Here is a 19,082-nt window from a genome sequence, read left to right on the forward strand (position 1 = left end):
TTCATATTTGTGATCACCAATTCATGACGTTTGGTAAGAATGGGATACAACTGAGATCTTCTATACTTTCATGCTTGAAAGAAGGTCCTGGTGCAGTGACTGAAGGCAGCCATTACATCCCCTCACGTACACAGTGACCCCAGGCACCACAGGAGGACCCTAGTAGGTAGAGAGCCGGCGTAACAAACCTTCGCACACCCGTGTCTCTTCACTTAGGTAGTATCCTCTTGGGCATTCACACTGGAAACTGCCAAAGGTGTTAATGCACCGGCCACCTTGGCACAAGCCTGGCAGTTCCTGGCATTCATTGATATCTGTCATGGAAAACAGAGGGGAGAGAGAGAGAGTCAAATAAGGGTCATTTAGGAATTATATTACATTTTGGGCAAACTGAAGAAGAAAGGAATGAGCTATCATTTCGGAACGAGAAACAAATAAAAAATGCATAGATTCGTTAAAGTGAAATTTCTAACCACTGTGATGGACGGCCGGCCGGCCGACAAACCCAGGATGCTAGATGGCGATTTCCCTGCAGCATAGCAGTGCCCCAGATTCCCACAGGGCCCTATGGGAGATGGAGTTCGGCTTCACAGCCCTGCTGGGTACCGTGGGTGCCGCCAGGTGGCGCTGCAGGGAGACACAGGGATTTCTGTTTCCCATACAGCCCAGATGTGCCCCCAAATCATGGGGAGAGGGGAGGGACAGAAGTACTTCTGGGTTGAAGAGAAATGCGACTCTCCATCTGACCTGGAATCACATGGACGGAAGGACAGAAGCACTTCCGGGTCAAGGACTATATAAAGGACTGGTAGAGATCCAGCAAGGGAGCCGGAGTTGGGAGGGAGTGTGACGGAGCTTGCTGGGAGGTGAAAAGGATTGTTGTTGTGTTAGTTTATGGTGTATTTGGTGGATGTGGTGTTTTGGAGGCACTTTTGAAAAGCAAAGAATTCAAAATGGTCCTAGTGTTATTATACTTGTGTCCAGAGCATCTGTCTGTTGGGTTTCACGGGGCAACAGTGCCCTCTAGCGTCCACACCATCCCTCCCAAGACTTACACCTAGAGTATCTAAGGTGACATTTATGCCATGCAGATGTCTCGTTACCTTCCAAGATGACGGTGATTGGGTTCGGTCGGAAGCCTTCGCCACCAGGACACAGGATTTTGTAATCCGCTGCAAGACAGAAACACGTGAGCCGTCAAGTCGGTGCCCTGATTTTCTATGCACGTCCCATAAGGGGAGGCAGTCAGCTGCAAAAACTCAAATCGGCATGTGTAATCAAGCAGCAAGAAAAGAAAGGAAATAAAATATAATCTTTGTTCTAGGGTTTAAAAATGGAAAAACAAAAATATCATTGTAGTTATTGCTTGATTAGTGAAAACGGGGAAAAATCCTTAGGGAATATCAACCCGGGAACTCACAGGAATTGACTGCTGGGCACAACTGGCACGGGGTACCCCAGGCTCGGCCTTGTGAACAGCAGCAGGTGGCTTTATTGACTCCAACGCCAATTTCAGTGTTGCACTCATAAACATCGGAGGCGTCTCCTCTTTGCCTGTAATCCAGGAAGCAATTCCCTATTCGAGTGTCTGGAATAAAAAAAAAAGAAGAAAATAAACATGATGCAGATGTCAAGCATTTCATGGCTACTGAGTAAATAACACATTAATAAAACGCACCGTATTTGGAAAACCCAACCAATTAGGGGACCCCTTCAGGGCTGTAATAAGGTAAGCAGTACCACTCCAGGCCAAGAGGGGGCACCATTGCTAATGTCTTCTTGCCTTTCCTCAGCAGTTCCAGAATGACGCTGAGAAGCTGAGTTGAGTGACATCACTTTCACTATTTCCTCCCAACTCTTGTGGGCTCCACAATATCTACAGAAATAAACCCACCTGCCACCTGAAGAGGCCATTCATTTCTGATGGAGCTCCTTCTTTGTGAAAACGCCACACCGGAGCATTTGTATCATTTGGCTGTGGCCGTTAATCTTTGAGTGTCTTTCTTGTTAATCATTAATATCGTTAATTAAGTGGGGTTCACCACGGAGGTGCCTCAGCTCTTTCTTTGTCTCATTTCAGAGTGTGGCCCCTGCCGGACTGGAGCAGCAGCCTGGCACAGTGGTGACTTCTGGGGGTCTCAAAGTGTACGACGAGGCTGCCATTTCATGAAGATGAAGCACAGCTTTTCTCGAGTCCGGTGCAAGCAGAGCTTTGACATCACAAGATAGTTAACAACACCACCAGAATGTTGACAGCCTGAAGTTTCATGTTTTCTAGTATTGCAGACCCCTGGCATGCCCACATTAAAATGGCCTTACGTAGCGAAAGGGCAGAGTGTAGTGAGGTTAAATGAAGTGGCAGCACAGTGGTGACTGCTGGGGTCATAAAGTGTATGATGAAGTTTTTCTGGAGTCTGGAACAAGCAGTGCTTGACACCAGAAGATAGTTATGAGTTCCACCAAAATCTCTACAGCTTGAAGGATCATGTTTTCTAAAATGCCCACCATTAAAATGACCTCATGTGGGGGAAAGTGTAATGAAGAGAGCCCACTGAGAACAGAAGATACCCCCCCACAGTCAGAAGCCAGACTGGTCAGTAAAGAGAGTGGAGGTCTCCATTAAAATGTTCTTCTTGACCCCCTAGCTGGCTGCACTGCACTTGCTCCCGGTGCTCCATCAGTGGCCTGCCATTCACAGTGAAGCTGACGCCTTCCTTTAGATGAAATCGCCATTGTTATGTGATGGGCACCCTTTCCAAAGACTCCTTCTACTTTGTGTCCCACCTTTGCCCTGATGTCTGCCATCTGCCTGTGGCCACTGATCTCTGACATTTCTTTCATGTTAATCAGCAGTGTGGCACAGTGGTGACTGCTGGGGTCTCAAAGTGTATGATGAAGCCGTCATTACATGAACATGAAGCAAAACTTTTCTGGAATCCAGTGCAAACAGTGCAGATAGTTAAGAACGCCACCAAAATGTCAACAGCTTAATATTCCATCTTTTCTACTATTGCAGACCTCTGGCATGCCCCCATTCAAATGACCGGAAGTAGCGAGAGGGGAGAGGGTAATGAAGAGAGCCCACTGAGAACAGAAGACACCCTTGCAGTCAGAAGCCTGACTGGTCAGTAAAGAGAGTGGAGGTCTCCAGTCCAGGAGGGCCGCAGTGGCTGCAGGTTTTCATTCTAACCATCTTCCTAACTAGTGACCAGTTTTTGATCCTAATTATCTTCTTTAATTTTAATTAACTTGACTCAGGCCCCTTAGTAGTTTCTTTTTTTCCTTAATTAGCAGCCAAACAAAAATGAGACACAAATGACCAGCTCCCCTTGTGCCCATCACACAAAATCTGAAAATAAAGAAAGGTGAAGGTCTCGGTAAGGTTGATTTCTCAGGTCACCCAAATATTTTGATGGAGTTCTTAGACAAAATAACGGAATATCAACAGTTTTGAAAATGTCTGCTGTGGCACAATGAGAGCAGCAACACGCCATGGAGTTAAATAACGGGTTTAATTAACAGCAAGAATGAGCTTCTCATTAAGAATCTGGTTGGAGTGAAATTGGCTGGAGTGTGAAGCCCCAGTTTAGCTGGTCACCTGTTGGCTCGTTTCACGTCTCATTTCTGTTTGGCTGCCATTTAATGGAGAAACAAATCAATTCAGAGGACTGAATCCTTAAAAACAGGGCTATTAAAATGAATGTAAAAGGAGTTAATTAGCAGCGAAAACTGGTCGCTGATTAGGAAGAGGGTTAGAATGAAAACCTGCAGCCACTGCGGCCCACCAGGCCTGGAGTTCTGGAGTTGGACACCCATGCTTTAGATGAAATCACCTTTGTTACGTGTGATGTGCCCCCCCGACACCCCATGTTCTCTTAACGTGGATTTTCTTCTTCCTCCACACTGCGTCTCCCCTTTGTCTCGATGTCCAAACCAACCTTATTGACCTTGACCTTACCCATAAACCCTGTGATGAGTAGCTGCTGTATATCACAGATTTAAATATGATCCGATTTCTTGATTTCTGACACACCGGATCAAGGACTGCCCAATTTAACATACTTTAGTAACCGAGTCTCAGAATCCTTAAACCCAACGGAGCGTAAAGCAACTTCCGATCACTCTAACAAACTTCAATGGTGGCATTAAAATGAAAAACCTTACCAACGCAGCCAACACCAGTTGGGTTGAGTCTAAAATCTGGAGGACAATTGCAGATGTAGCTGCCAGGCGTGTTGACACACACTCCGCTGATGCAAGTCGTAGGATCGTTGCATTCGTTGACATCTGGAAAGCAAATCAGGAGTCAGGCTGTTAAGTGCTGGCGTAGTTTTTTTAATGTTTTTGAGTCTTTTTGTAGTTTGCCAACCCACTTCCTTGTTTGGTTTTAGAAGACTTCTTTTGGATTATTCCTAAGTTTCCCCTATTCCCTTTTTTCTGATGACAGCTATACAGATGAATATGAAACTGTGAAGTGCAAACATGCGACTCTGTTACAATTAAAATGGATACAATGAGTGAAGGCTTCATACCTGTGCAGTTCCCACCGGTTTTATCCAGCTCATATCCCGTGTCGCACTCACATCGGTAAAATCCTGGAAGGTTATGACATGTCCCAAAGACGCAGATTTCAGAGAAACCACATTCATCGATATCTGTTTTAGAAAGAAGTACGTTACAAACCAGCACCACAGCAGCTTCATATATATTTTAAAAAAAAACATATTTAACTTTAGAACAATCTGGACATGAACAGGCCATTCGGCCCAACAAAGCTTACCAGTCCACTTAATTCTTCTAAAAAAACATCAAGTCGAGTTTTGAAAGTCCCTAAAGTCCTCCTGCCTACCACACTACTCTCTTATTTCACGTGTTTGTGGTTCTCTGTGCAATGAAAGCCTTCCTAATGTTTGTGTGAAATTCACCCTTAACAAGTTTCCAACGGTGTCCCCGTGTTCTTGATGAAGTCACCTTCTTGATCCACTGTACTAATTCCCTTCATAATTTTAAACACTTCAATCAGGTCACCTCTTAATCTTCTTTTGTTTAAACTGTAAAGGCTCAGCTCTTTTAATCTTTATACCTCATCACTCATCCCCTGTAGCCCTGAATCAGCCTCGTCGTTCTTCTCTGGACCTTCTCTAGTGCTGTTATGTCCCTTTTGTAGCCTGGAGACCCAAACTGCACACCCAGTACTCCAGATGAGGCCTCACCAGTGTGCTATAAAGCTTGAGCAGAACCTCCTGTGACTTGTACTCCACACATCAAGGCGCTATATAACCTGACATTCTGTTAGCCTTCTTAATGGCTTCTGACCAACACTGTCGGGAAGGTGATGAGTCAATGAGTCCACTACGACTCCTAAAGCCTTCTCATAAGGCGTTCCTTCCATTTTAAGACCACACATTGTATATTCAGACTTAACATTTTTATATCCTACATGTAATACTTCACATTTACTGACATTAAATTTCATCTGCCACAAATCGGCCCAAGCTGTCCAAGTCCCTCTGTGATGATTCAACACATTCGAGATTATCTGCCAGTTCACTTATCTTGGTATCATCTGCACACTTAGCCAGTTTCTTACTTACAGTAAACAGTGGAACCTCGGGCCACGAACGTCTCAGAACACGTACAAATCGGGTAACGACCAAAAAGTTCACCAAACTTTTGCATCTGTTCACGACCACACACTCGGGTGACGAACAAGCCAGTTTCCCTTCTGGTTCACACTTGCCGGTGATTTCCGCACGTGTTCAGTCTCTCCCTGTGCATTCGCTGTGCTCTCTTTGTGCTCTATTTCGTTTTCTCTTCCGGTTCGTACTCGCCGGTAATTTCCGCACGTGTTCAGTCTCTCCCTGTGCATTCGCTGTGCTCTCTTTGTGCTCTATTTCGTTTTCTCTTCCGGTTCGTACGCGCCGATGATTTACTCCCGTGTTCAGTCTCTCCCTGTGCATTCACTGTGCTCTCTTTGTGCTCTATTTCGTTTTCTCTTCCGGTTCGTGTGCGCCGGTGATTTACTCCCGTGTTCAGTCTCTCCCTGTGCATTCGCTGTGCTCTCTTTGTGCTCTATTTCATTTTCTCTTCCGGTTCGTACGCGCCGATGATTTCCGCACGTGTTCAGTCTCTCCCTGTGCAGTACATTATTCTCAGTCAGACGTGCATCGCGCAGAGGGACTTTACCTCAAAACTGTCATCTCCTCTCCACCCAGCTCCTCCTCACTTCCTTCATGCCAGAACTTGACTCAGGCAAGGTTAGTTTTCTTGGTTGTTTATGGTTAGTTTGTGTATAAATTATGGATTTTTCAAATGTTCAGCGAGCGGTTTGTAAGGCTGTAGCATGAACTCTTGAACCTCTGTTCAAGGTTTTCTCAGTATTATTCAATGTTTTACTTGTTTTTAGTTCACTATTACACTGTCCATTCTATGGTATAATTATTTTTGTACTTTAAAAATCTTTAAAAAAATATATATTTACATACAGCTTATATGGTCCGGAACGAATTAATTGTATTTACATACAATCCTATGGGGGAAATTACTTCGGGTCACAACCAAATCGGGTTGTGACCAGAATTTTGAAACGAATTACGGTCGTGACCCGAGGTTCCATTGTATTCCTATCTGAATAATTTATATATATATTAAAAATAGCAGCAGCCCCACCACTGCCCCCTGCTGGACACCACTCTTAATGTCACCCAGTTCTGATTTGGTTCCTCACACCATCACCCTCTGCTTCCTGTGTCTGAGTCAATTCTGCACCCATCCACAAACATCACCCTCAACTGCCACTTCTTTAAGTTTGATGCCCACCCTCTCATGTGCCACCTGATCAAATGCGTTCTGAAGGTCCAGATGAATGAATAATCTCATCAGCTCCACTTTGATCGTATCCTTTTGTTGGTTCCTCATAGAATCCCACCATTTTAGTGAAAAACGACCTTCCTCATCTGAATCTTTGGCAACTGTTCAGTAAAACTCCTGTTCTTGCCATGTGCTGCTCAATCTTATCCTTCATAATTCTTTCCATTAATTTTCCTCATATGTATGAGTTCCTACCAAAAGGGAGGATTAATTTACCAATGCATAAATCAGAACTCTGTACATGTCAATGAATTGTTTAATCCTGTTTGATGAAACAGTTTTAGAAATTTTAAAGATGGCCTCGTAGAAGACCCCCAGTGTTACGTTGCCGTCAGGGCTCCCCCTGTGGCTGGGTTGAGTTCTTTATTTATTTTACTTTATTAATTATTTATATAGTTCCTTGTTTTTTTTCCTCTGAGCCTTTGTTATGTGCCTCGAGTCTTGTGGGTGGTTCCCCAAGAGGCGGGGCCACCTGCCCATCACCGCTAAGGACTGCCCTCAGTCCTATGGAGGCGGGGCTTACCCACACTTCCTGACAGTTCATCTGAATGCGCTTGGGAGTTTTAGTGTCCTTGCCTGTGATTTGTGCTTTTTGTGATTCTTTGAATTTCTGTAATATGGCTTGTCGACTTTAACCCTTTGAAACCTGTACACCCCTCCCTTCAGCACTGTGACCCTCATCTCAAATCAAATACTTTGATTTATAAAATTAAAATTTTAGCATATGATGATAAGTGGCAATGTTATAAAAACAGATTGATCGTACGGAAGAAGTCACTTCGCTTTCAGTCTCACAGTTTTCATTATTTTCTACCGCCCATGGCACAGACCTAACGCCAAAGCTTCACCTTTGAGTGATTTGCTTCAAAAGAGATTTTACTGCCATAAACAACACACAACAACACTTCACATGATTTTAAGTTTATGCCAACACAAAATGTCTGATTCTTCTAACGTAATTGGAACATTTTACTCATAAAGTCTACTTGTGAACATGAAGCTGTTTTTGTCAACTGTCATCTGTGATACCAAGATGGAACTGACCAACGTCGTGGCTCGGTGGCCTGGGTCAGCACGTGATTCATTTATTTTCAGGTAAAGTAGCCTTGGCAGAAATGGAGGTGCTGCATGAGGTAACTGGCTGAACCCTCGGTGTTTCATACAGCGTTTACAATTCAAAGTAACATCAGTCCCGTCATTACATGTGACAGGTGAGAGCGGCTACCTGCTTAGACGATGGCACCTGGGTGGAGAGCGCACTATAATGCCACACGTGATCTTGTGCTCTCAACCAGATACTTGTGAAGGCAAGGGGGCGGGGTCTCGATGTGTCAGGTGGGCGGCTGCTCTACGAGCCAGTGAAGTTCTGCAGCATCGTGTTTGCATATGCATGAGGCTGATTAGCATGCTCCATACATGAATGCTTCAGGGTGGCGTTTGAGGACGCACATTTACGTTTTTTTGCGTTTTTCTGGTTTTTTGACATACGCGTATTTTCATGCTTGAATCCACACAAAGTTTAAAAACGTGACCCTTGGTCTTTGCTAAAAAAAATTTTCGGTGTCTCTGAGGCACAGACACAACCCCACAGAGTGAAACTTCAAATTGTGTCTTTATCCTCACAGCTCGTATTCCAATCACAGTTCAGCAAACGGCCCGGCTCACGCTCATTTGAGTCTGCGCAGATCAGGCAGAACGCTAGAACATTTTGTAGAATATTAGTTAAAATGTGAAAGCTTTACCCAGGCTCCCATTTTCATGACTTCCATATCCCTTAAATTCCCAAAGCCGTGAAATTTTGTCCAAAGCCTCCCAGGCTACTAATGTCCTTTCCCCCATCTCATGTCCCGCCTATTCTCTGTGTCTCTTATCCTCAGATTAGAGATTGGTGCATGGAGATTGCAACAGCACTAAGGATTTAACAGAATGTAATGAGAAACTCCCTAAAGTTACGTGACTGGTGTCACACAAGTGTGAGTAGGAGACAGTGAAAGGCCTGAGTAACAGTAACTCCACGCCAGACCAGTGGGTGGTGGGATGCACTAACTGTCTTTCTCAATCCCTTGCAGACCATTCCCGGGAAATACCGTACAGTTCCGGCGCCTCCGATGACATCACTTCCGGTTCTTTCATCTCCAACGACATCACTTCCGTTCCCAAAGACATCACTTCGGGTGGCCGGCGCTATTGATGATGTCACTTCCGGTCCCCCCCAATGATGCCACTTCCTACACTGGCCTATAAAGCTGCCATTTTGCCTCCACATTGTCAGTTCTGTTTTGGGTCTTGTGAATATCTCGCAATTATTACAAATCCTTTTTGCAGCCAAGGCACATTATACGGGTGGCTGCCCCAAACCTTTACGATGTCTTTGTGTCGTTCTTGTGACACTGAAAGGGTGGGTTTATTCAAATAGAATTTGGAATTTAGAGCAAACATCCAAGAGTTGCAGCCAGTGGCTCCCATACACAACCCTTTCTTCCTTACTAACCAACAAACTAGGGGGCACTGACCACGAGTGGTCCACTCTCATCAACACAACACCCACGTGAATCAAACAGATCATCACACCCAGTGGCCTGACGACTGGTCTTTTCAAGCCTACTTTGATTTATGGTCCACTCAGACTTACCTTGGCATTCTGTTTTGTCCAATGTCGGAGCGAAGCCCATCTCACAGTCACAACGGTACCCACCGGGAATGTTGAGACAGTGGCCGTGGTCACACAGATTTATATTCTCAGCACACTCATCAACATCTGCAACATAGAAAGGAAAGTTAGTACGAGCTTACGGCAAAATTCTACAAATCCAAAAGTCACCTAAAGTCCCCTAACATGTGACATGAGTTTTCCTGCGATTTTCCATCACCAACTTTATTTATATAATCTTAACGAGGCGGAAGCAGTCGTGGTGCGCTCTGCTGACCTCTGGTCATGTAGTCTGACATACCCAGCGACTCAGCGGTAAGTCGGAGAGGCGGGGCTTTCTCCATGTGAGTGCTAAGAACCAATGAATGCTCTCCCAGATGTCAAGTGCATATAATGCAGCTAACAAGGTATGATGAAGATGGTTGTTTTGGACTTGCCAAGCAGAAGAGAGTCTCGTTTTTTTTTTCTGATTTATCGTGTTTTACGTAATGCAACAGAGGGGAAAAAAGAAGAAGAAAACAAAAGGGTGCGAGATTGCAGACTGCAGCTGAACTTGCCACACCCGGAGGGCACTCTCATGGGAATTGTCTTCATCAGGCTTGCATATTATTGGCTGTAAGAAAAAAGGGGTGGGCTTGCATCCATCCATCCATCCATTATCCAACCCGCTATATCCTAACTACAGGGTCACGGGAGTCTGCTGGAGCCAATCCCAGCCAACACAAGGCGCAAGGCAGGAAACAAACCCCGGGCCGGCCTACCGCAGGGCACACACACACACACACACACACACTAGGGACAATTTAGGATCGCCAATGCACCTAACCTGCATGTCTTTGGACTGTGGGAGGAAACCGGAGCACCCGGAGGAAACCCACACAGACATGGAGAGAACATGCAAAATCCACGCAGGGAGGACCCGGGAAACAAACCCGGGTCTCCTAACTGCGAGGCAGCAGCGTTACCGCTGTGCCACGGTGCCGCCAGTGGGCTTCCAATACTTTGGAAATTTGAAACTGCGCTGCAAAGTCTTCACAGAGTCATGTGATTAGTCCTCCCCCCTTGCGATTTCTATTCACGTTATCTGTCAACCTCCGGGGACGGGATCAGCAACTGCAGTTGTCAAGTTTGACGCCCCCTGTGACAAGATCATGGTAGTGCAGCACTTGAGGATGTCCAGGTTACAATTCGAGCCTGGCGCATTGTGGCCGTAGATGTAAAAATACAGGCAGCGGGCTGCCTCATCAAAATGTAAAATCATGCTTCAGGATTAGACAGAACCAGTTGGACCCCTCTTTCTCGACGTCAAACATTTGCGCACACTGGACAAGTTGTATCAGTGCAAAATGGTAGACACCCAGTGAGGGCAACTGACTCCACCCATTCCGAAATGCCAACTATAAAGCCAGCAGATTCCAGAAGGAGCTGTTCAGTCTCGTATGTTAACGCACCACAGGACGGAGTGCCAGTCTCGGTGACCAGTGCCAAGCATTCGCCTGTCTGGTTTTGATCTGATTTTCTTACAGTGGCCCTTTCTCGTTACTTTTTAGTGTGGAGTGTCACACATGTGCGACTGGGAGACAGCTGAAGGGCCTAAATGATAGTAATTCCTCGCCAGACTGTCTCTCTCGATCTCTTGCAGACCATTCACAGGAAATCCCGCAGGGTCTTGGCACGCACTGATGATGTCACTTCCGGTCCTTAAAGACGTCATTTCCGGTTTCTGGCCTAGATGACGTCATTTCCTTTACTGGCCTTTAAAGCTGCCATCTTACCTCCATACTAGCAGTGTTATTTTGGACTCAAATCTGTGAACATCTCTGTTCAATTTACCTCAAGTTTTGCAGCCTGGGAATAACATATGGGTGGCTGTCCCAAACCTTCATGATGTCTGTGACTCATTCTTGCTGCAGGAGTTAAACAGGGACAACCAGGTTGGCGCCCCAACATTTCTTTGTGGAACTTTCTGTGCTTTCCTCGACCACAACTTGCAAAAGACGTTAAGACAAACCAAAGCAAGGGCTAAAACTCAAAGGGATCCCATTTCTACACCCACGACAATACGCTTAGGACTTTTACTGCCAAAACGACGGTCAAATGCGCTTCTGTTCTGTAAAGTCACGTGGTTGTCACCTGAGCAGATGAAGCCATCTCCGGAATAGCCTTCCTTGCAGACACATCGATACGAGCCCATGGTGTTCTTGCATTCGCCATGAGCGCTGCACATGTGGGTGCCATTTGAGCACTCATCCAAATCTGTAAAGAGGACACCACAAACATGTCACAATAACACAAACAAAACGCATCGTGGCCTTCCCTCTAAGGTGACGCCCCCTTAACACAAAAGAGGGACACAATTCTCAAAGGCTTACTACTCAGTCAGTTTGGCAATTCAAATGACAGCCATTGCATGCAAACTAACATTCTGAGGCCACGGAACCTCACCGACTACACCTCGAAAGGTGCCATATTGTTTAAAGACGATGACCCAAAGTCATCAGCAAGGCTGCAAATCTTTTTGTTTCGTTTTCTTCACGAGGGTTTCGTACCTACCTGTGCATTTGATTCCATTCCCAATCCATCCGGTGCTACATCGGCACTTGAAGCTCCCGGGCGTGTTGGTGCAAGTCGCGTGACGATCGCAGTTATGGGCGCCAATCTCACACTCATTGATATCTGGGGAGGCAAAATTGACAGTAAAATGAATTGCGTATTTTCAGAACTTACTATACACAGTGGATGAGCACAGAGAACAGTTCTGTCTCCACTTCTCTTCACTCTCGGCCTATAAATATAACAGCAGGTCACTTGCAGACATTGTGTGCTAATGGGGTGTAATTGTTAGACAACAGGAAGGAGTTAAGGGGAGAACTTGTCTGTAATTTAAAATCAGCTACACATTTCTTTCACTATCTTCAAATCAGGAGCTTTGTTAAACAGAACCTTCCAGATTTTCCTCATCTTGCACCCTCATCCATGCTGGAAAAAATCTTGCTCAATCTCAAGGACTTAGACACCATCTCTACAATATATAAAATCCTTTTACAATCCCTCCCTTTCAAAGATCCAAGAGGACACTGGGAAAAAGATCTCTCAATTAATATATCAGAAAAGGAGTGGAAAGTAGCAATGCAGAGAATTCACTCGAGCTCCATATGCGCAAAGCATACAATTATACAACTCAAAATTATATATCGAGCACATCTGTCTCGACTAAAACTCTCCAAAATGTTTCCAGGGCAGGATCCAACCTGCGAACATTGCAATCAAGTCCCAGCCTCACTAGGTCACATGTTCTGGGCCTGCACCAAATTAACATTATTCAGGACCAAAATTTTTAATTGCCTTTCAGACAGCCTTGGACTCACAATCCCTCCTAACCCATTAACAGCTGTGTTTGGGGTTCTTCCAGAGGGGCTTAAAGTGGAGAAGGACAAACAAATTGTGATGGCATTCACTACACTGTTGGCACGCAGACTCATTCTGATAAACTGGAAGAACCCAAACTCTCCTCTTTTAAGTCAGTGGGAAACTGATGTGTTATACTATTTGAAATTGGAAAAATCAAATACTCGGTTAGAGGATCCGTACAGACTTTTTTCAAAACATGGCAGGATCTAATCAGTAATATTTTAAAATAAGTTCATAAAGCACAGAGAATTTATTAATTTAGGTAAGTTTACAAGCCTTAAATTTTACGCCGTTCGGCTTGCTCTCTCTCTCAGGGGTGGGGATCGATCTGCTCTTAACTCAATTTTTCTTTTTGTAAAAACTTGATTGCTTTGTATGGATTGCAATAAAATTAATAAAGGAAAAAATAAATAAAATCAGCAAACCCAAGACATTGGTCATTGACTTTAGCCACACCAAAGAGCCTCCATGTCCAGTCACTGCTCAGGGAGTGAATGTGGAGGTGATGCATTGCTACAACAGTTTTATCTCCTCTTCTCTTCACCCTCAGTCTATAAATGTAACAGCAGGTCAGGTTACTTGTGAAAACTCTCAGATCATTCTGGAGTTATGGGTTGTATTGATAAGGGAGATGAGGTAAGAGGAGAGGAGTCAGGTGGACAACTTTGAGAATTATCTGCAATTTAAAATCAGTAAAACCAAGACATTGGTCATTGACTTTATCCGCGCCAAAGAGCCTCCATGTCCAGTCACTGCTCAGGGAGTGAATGTGGAGGTGATGCATTGCTACAACAGTTTTATCTCCTCTTCTCTTCACCCTCAGTCTATAAATGTAACAGCAGGTCAGGTTACTTGTGAAAACTCTCAGATCATTCTGGAGAATGTGGAGGTGATGCATTGCTACAACAGTTTTATCTCCTCTGCTCAGGGTGAATGTGGAGGTGATCTGCTCACCCTCAGTCTATAAATATAACAGTAGGTCGGGTCACTTGTGGACATTCTGCACTAATGGGGTGTAATGATAAAGGAGGTGGAAGTGTCAGACAGAGGAGACGAGGCAGGAGGAGAACTTTGAGAATTATCTGCAATTGAAAATCGGCAAACCCAAGACATTGGTCATTGACTTTAGCCACACCAAAGAGCCTCCATGTCCAGTCACTGCTCAGGGAGTGAATGTGGAGGTGATGCATTGCTACAACAGTTTTATCTCCTCTTCTCTTCACCCTCAGTCTATAAATATAATAGCATGTCAGATCATTTGCAGAAATTGTGTGCTAATGGAGTATAATGATAAGGTGGGGGTCAGACAGAGGAGAGGAATCGGGAGGTGGGGGGGGGACTTTGAAATTGTCTACAAGTCTGCATCAGGAAAAACCAAGGAACGGCCTCACCAATGAGCTTCTATGCCCGATCACAGCTCATGGAGTGGATGCACTGTTAGAAATAAACTGCTCAAAATAATTAAAGGAACTCTTTGAAAACATATCAGATCTCAATGGGAAAAAAAATCCTGCTGGCTATCTCTACTTCTATGGACTGATATGGTGATGTGTTTGGAATGAAAGGATGGAAATGAAAATGATCAACCGACAGAGAGAGGGCTGAATTCAAACACACCCCAAAAGTCAAAGTGAAAAAATGACTAGGCTAGGCCATTTGGCCGAAATTTTATTGCATCAACTCCAAATCATACTCAGTAGTTTGTATACCCCCAAAAATGTCTGAAAACGTCTAATGAGATGAAGGATGGCGTCCTGGGGGATCTCCTTCCAGATCTGGACCAGGGCACTACTGAGCTCCTGAACAGGCTGAGGCGTCGTCCCACCCAGAGGTGTTCTATTGGATTGAGGTGAGGCGAGTGAGCGTGAGGGCCAGTCAGTGGTATCAATGCCTTCATCCTCTCGCCACATGAGGCCGGGCATTGTCATGCACCAGGAAGAACCTGGGAGGCACTGCACAAGCATGGGGTCTGACATTGGCTCCAAGGATTTCATCCCGATACCCAATGGCAGGTGCTGCTGTCTAGCCTGTAGAGGTCTGTGCGTTCTTCCATTGATATGCCTCCCCAGACCATCACTGACGCCCCACCAAACCGGTCATGATGAATGATGTTACAGGCAGCATAACGCTCTCCATGGCTTCTCCAGACCCTTTCAAGTCTGTCACATGTGCTCAGGGTGAACCTGCTGTCATCTGTGAAAAGCACAGGGCGCCAGTGGTGGACCTGCCAATTCTGGTATTTTATGGCAAATGCCAATCAAGCTCCACTAGAGGACGTCGGGCCCCCAGGTCACCCTCATGTAGTCAGTTTCTGATTGTTTGCTCAGAGACATTCACACCAGTGGCCTGCCTGTTGGAGGTCATTTTGTAGGCTCTAGCAGATACTGGTGGGTCCTGCTGATAGCTTAAGGACCTTCTACGAGGGGCCCTGTCCAGCTCTCCTAGAGTAACTGTCTGTCTCCTGGAATCTCCTCCATGCCCTTGAGTGTGTTGGGAGACATGGCAAACCTTCTGGCAATGGGAGACACGTATTGATGTGCGTGCCATCCTGGAGAAGCTGGACTACCTGTGCCACCTCTGTAGGGTCCAGGTATCGCCCACCTCATGCTACCAGTAGTGACACGGACTGTAGCCAAATGCCAAACGAGTGAAAAAACAGATGAGGAGGAAAAAATGTCAGTGGCCTCCCTCCACCTGTTAAACCATTCATTCCGGTTTCGGGGGTCGTCTCATTGTTGCCCCTCTAGTGCACCAACTGACTAACACGCCCCTCTGCTACGTAACTGATCAGATCAATAGCCCAGAAGTTTCATTGACTTGATGCTATATTCAACATTCAAAAGTGGCCCCTTAATTTTTTTGAGCAGTATACTTGGGGGTCCACATTAATGACAGGCTGGACTGGTCTCATAACACAGAGGAACCGTAGAAGAAAGGCCAGGGCAGGCTCTTTATTCTCAGGACTCTGCATCTCTTTAACATGAGTAGTGACATCCTTTACTTGCTCCACAACCCACTGATATCCTGGGTGGTGTGCTGAGCTGGTAACCTTCATGAACCCGAAGTCCCAAAGCACATATGTCCCAAAAACCAAAAGAAATGCCTACTAGAGGGGGATATCGCCGTCAAACCCCGGCTAGTAATTAAAGCAAGCACCAGATCTTTATAAAATAAAAAAGCTCTTCAATAATAATAACAATGAAGCTCCATGGAGCACAGGAAGCAAAGGAATTTCTCAAAAACACTAAAGTAGTCCAAAGCAAACAAAATCCCAATAGAGTAATCGAGAAACAAAGTCAAACACAAAGCATGAAGGCCAAAATTACACAGCAAAAAAAACAACTAACTCACCGACTCCAGAGTGTATTCACAATGAACAGCCAGAAACTCTGGGAAATCCTTCAGATGGGGTGGGGGGAAGTTCCTAGTAATAATTGGCAGGTGGTCCCAACTCTAGTGACCATTAGAGGGGGATATCACCGTCAAACCCCGGCTAATAATATAGGCAAGCATCGAACCTTAAAAAAGTAAAAGGGTTTAACCTTCGCAAAATAAGGACTCCAATCACAATGAAGCTCTGTGGAGCACAAAGGCAAAATGGAATTAAATGCAACAAGAAGGCAATCCAAGGTGAGTCCCAGTACAGAATCCGAAAGCAACGACAAAAAATATCAAGCAGAAGGTGAAAGAAAAATTCAGAAAAAAATCAAAAAGCGTGAAGAATTTACCAACACACAAGAACTGCCCACTCCAGAGCGCACTCACAATGAGCCACCAGAACTGTGGGAGACCCTCCAGATTTATGGGGTAGAGGTGATTGGAAGGTGGATCCCGTCTCTTGGGGGACCACCCACAAAACACATGGAATATATCACAGGCAGCTTACATACTGTGGGCACCAGGGGGCAGACACCTCCCCAAAACCCCAGACACAACAGTCACAGACCCCCGAGTTCAGCACAGCACACATTTATTTCAGTGGGGGAAACGCTTTTGCCTCGTTCCCCACTGCACAGCACAGTCCAAGACGCACAAGGCACTAATATACAAATCACAGTCCTTCTTTCTTCCCCTCTCTCTCTCTTCTGTCTCTTGTCCATTTCCACTCCTCCTCCCACAACCTTGAACGGAGTGAGGCAGCCCCCAGGTATCCCATAATCCCCTTTCTGGCTGCACTTCTAGGAGTGGCGGCAGACTTGAAGAGGAGGGCTCAACCACTCTTCAAGCGCCCCCTGGTGGTGGGCACGGGCCCCAGCAGGGTTGAGCTTCTGCGCTCCAAACCCGTAGCCCTCTGTCGCCCCACGGGAGGTACTGCCCCGTGCACGCTCCTTCCCCCTGTCCTTCTGTTATGGAGGCGTCCCACCCGGGTAAGAATCCTGACTGTCTATTACAATACATAAACAAAATCAAAAATCGGGAGTGGTCTCCCCTCAACTTTCTTTGTATACTCAGATGTGGAGACAGATATTTGAGGAGTAGACCACAAGACAAAGATTATATTTTTATATATTACTAGAGGGCTTCGCCCCCTGCTCACTTTGCTCGCCAACCACCCCGGCCTGCACTATACACCAGCCACTTCATGTCTCTGCCGCTCGCGTATGTGGATTTCACTTTCTCCAAACAGCAAATATTTTATTTCTCGTGGATACGCCTCTTCATTGAGAAGAAACACTACTTCTCCCCGATGGCAACACGAATTAGACGATTTACAAGTCTCCGACTTAAAGTTTAAATCCGAACAATGTATTTAAATCCAAACAATATATTCGATCTCTTTTTGCTGTTCCATTATTTCACTGAGTAATAATTTGCATTTGTTTGTGCTTATGCGATCTTTACTATTAGTTTTTCGAGACTTTCGAATTTTTGTACTTCCATTATTTCCTTCGTGATTAATAAAGTTTTTCTGATTCTGATCTCTAACCCACTCTGCATGCGTATCGCACCAACATTTTTGAATTCTTTTATGATATTCTACTTTGTCATCTACTCTTTGTCTTTTATTTCCGGCCCCGGGCGTGCTTAAATGTCTTGGCACAAAGTCTTGTCATGCGGAACATGAAAGTGTCTCTGTGAAAAAGTCACGTCTTGTCCCAGGCTAAAAAGTCTGGTCTTGTCCCAGGATTTTTTTTATTATAATAGAGAGATGTACATTGAAGAACCATCAACAACAAATCAAATCAAATTAATAATATATTAAACAATTATTACAAAAGTAAAGTTAATAAATAAATCAGACTCTGCAGCTGACTGAATAAAACGTAAACTACCACTTCTGGTTAGCGGAAATAGCCCAAAAATTCACAGAAATCTGTTTTGTACCTAATACTTGTATGGAAAATTTGGCTAAACTAAGTGAAAGCGTACTGACGTTATCGTGTTTACACACACACACACAGACACACTCACATACACAGACAGACAGAAGTCTGAAAATGGTATTTTTAAACTCAGGGATGTCTAAAACGTTGAAATTAATCAAAATCTCAATATCGAATCTTTGGATGATTAAAATACTTTGTATACGAGAAAATATAAAAAAACAAAGAACAGTACACATAACCAACAAAAGTAACAAAAACAGACATAAAACATGAATTGGCACCCCAGCCAGGAGAGGAGCCATGACAGTGACGTCACTTTAAGAGCAGCCCACTGAATTAGCAGGCTGACTACGAGGGCAGGCTCAGTTATGGGACGCCTTCTGGACCTGCCGGAGGTAGCGGTGGAGGAGAGAATGAAGACCACACTGACGGCCATCAGGAACACCCCAGCACTGTGGACACTGTGGAGGTCGAGCCACACTTACATACAGCAGAGGTGGGCGCCGGTGTTTAAGGTGTGCAAAACTAGTGGGGGCTCCAGCTGCCCCAACCCCGACAGAGACAGGCAGAGACACGACTTCCCACACAACACGCATTTATTTCCAAGTAGGAAGTGCTCTTGTCTCGCTCCCCACAGCAGTTTCTTTCCTCCTCTACTCCCCCACAGCAGTCTTCGTCCCACTTCATCCTGACTCTGGCTCTCTGAATGGAGTGAGGCGGCCCCTTTTAAGCTGATCCTGGGAGTGCTCCGGGTAGCTAGTTACCCACTCCCAGGTTGGGTTTAAGTCCAATGTGGGGCTCTCCAGCTCCCCCTGGTGACCCCC

The 19,082-nt window shown here is 45.2% G+C and overlaps 1 protein-coding gene across 1 annotated transcript in view; it reads right to left on the bottom strand.

Annotated features, from left to right (window-relative positions):
* The window catches only part of fbn1 (fibrillin 1), a 260,794-nt gene that overhangs the window by 44,289 nt on the left and 197,423 nt on the right, over window positions 1-19,082 (bottom strand). Inside the window, exons 33-41 of the mRNA XM_039771381.1 lie at window positions 12,074-12,196; window positions 11,654-11,776; window positions 9,503-9,628; window positions 4,533-4,655; window positions 4,165-4,287; window positions 1,421-1,588; window positions 1,104-1,172; window positions 185-314; window positions 67-73 (exon numbers count right to left, since the gene is read on the bottom strand). Of these exons, the coding sequence (XP_039627315.1) occupies window positions 67-73; window positions 185-314; window positions 1,104-1,172; window positions 1,421-1,588; window positions 4,165-4,287; window positions 4,533-4,655; window positions 9,503-9,628; window positions 11,654-11,776; window positions 12,074-12,196 (992 nt within the window). The remainder of the gene's footprint in view (window positions 1-66; window positions 74-184; window positions 315-1,103; window positions 1,173-1,420; window positions 1,589-4,164; window positions 4,288-4,532; window positions 4,656-9,502; window positions 9,629-11,653; window positions 11,777-12,073; window positions 12,197-19,082) is intronic.

Source organism: Polypterus senegalus, chromosome 12 (assembly GCF_016835505.1).
Source record: "Polypterus senegalus isolate Bchr_013 chromosome 12, ASM1683550v1, whole genome shotgun sequence".
Lineage (NCBI taxonomy): Eukaryota > Metazoa > Chordata > Cladistia > Polypteriformes > Polypteridae > Polypterus > Polypterus senegalus.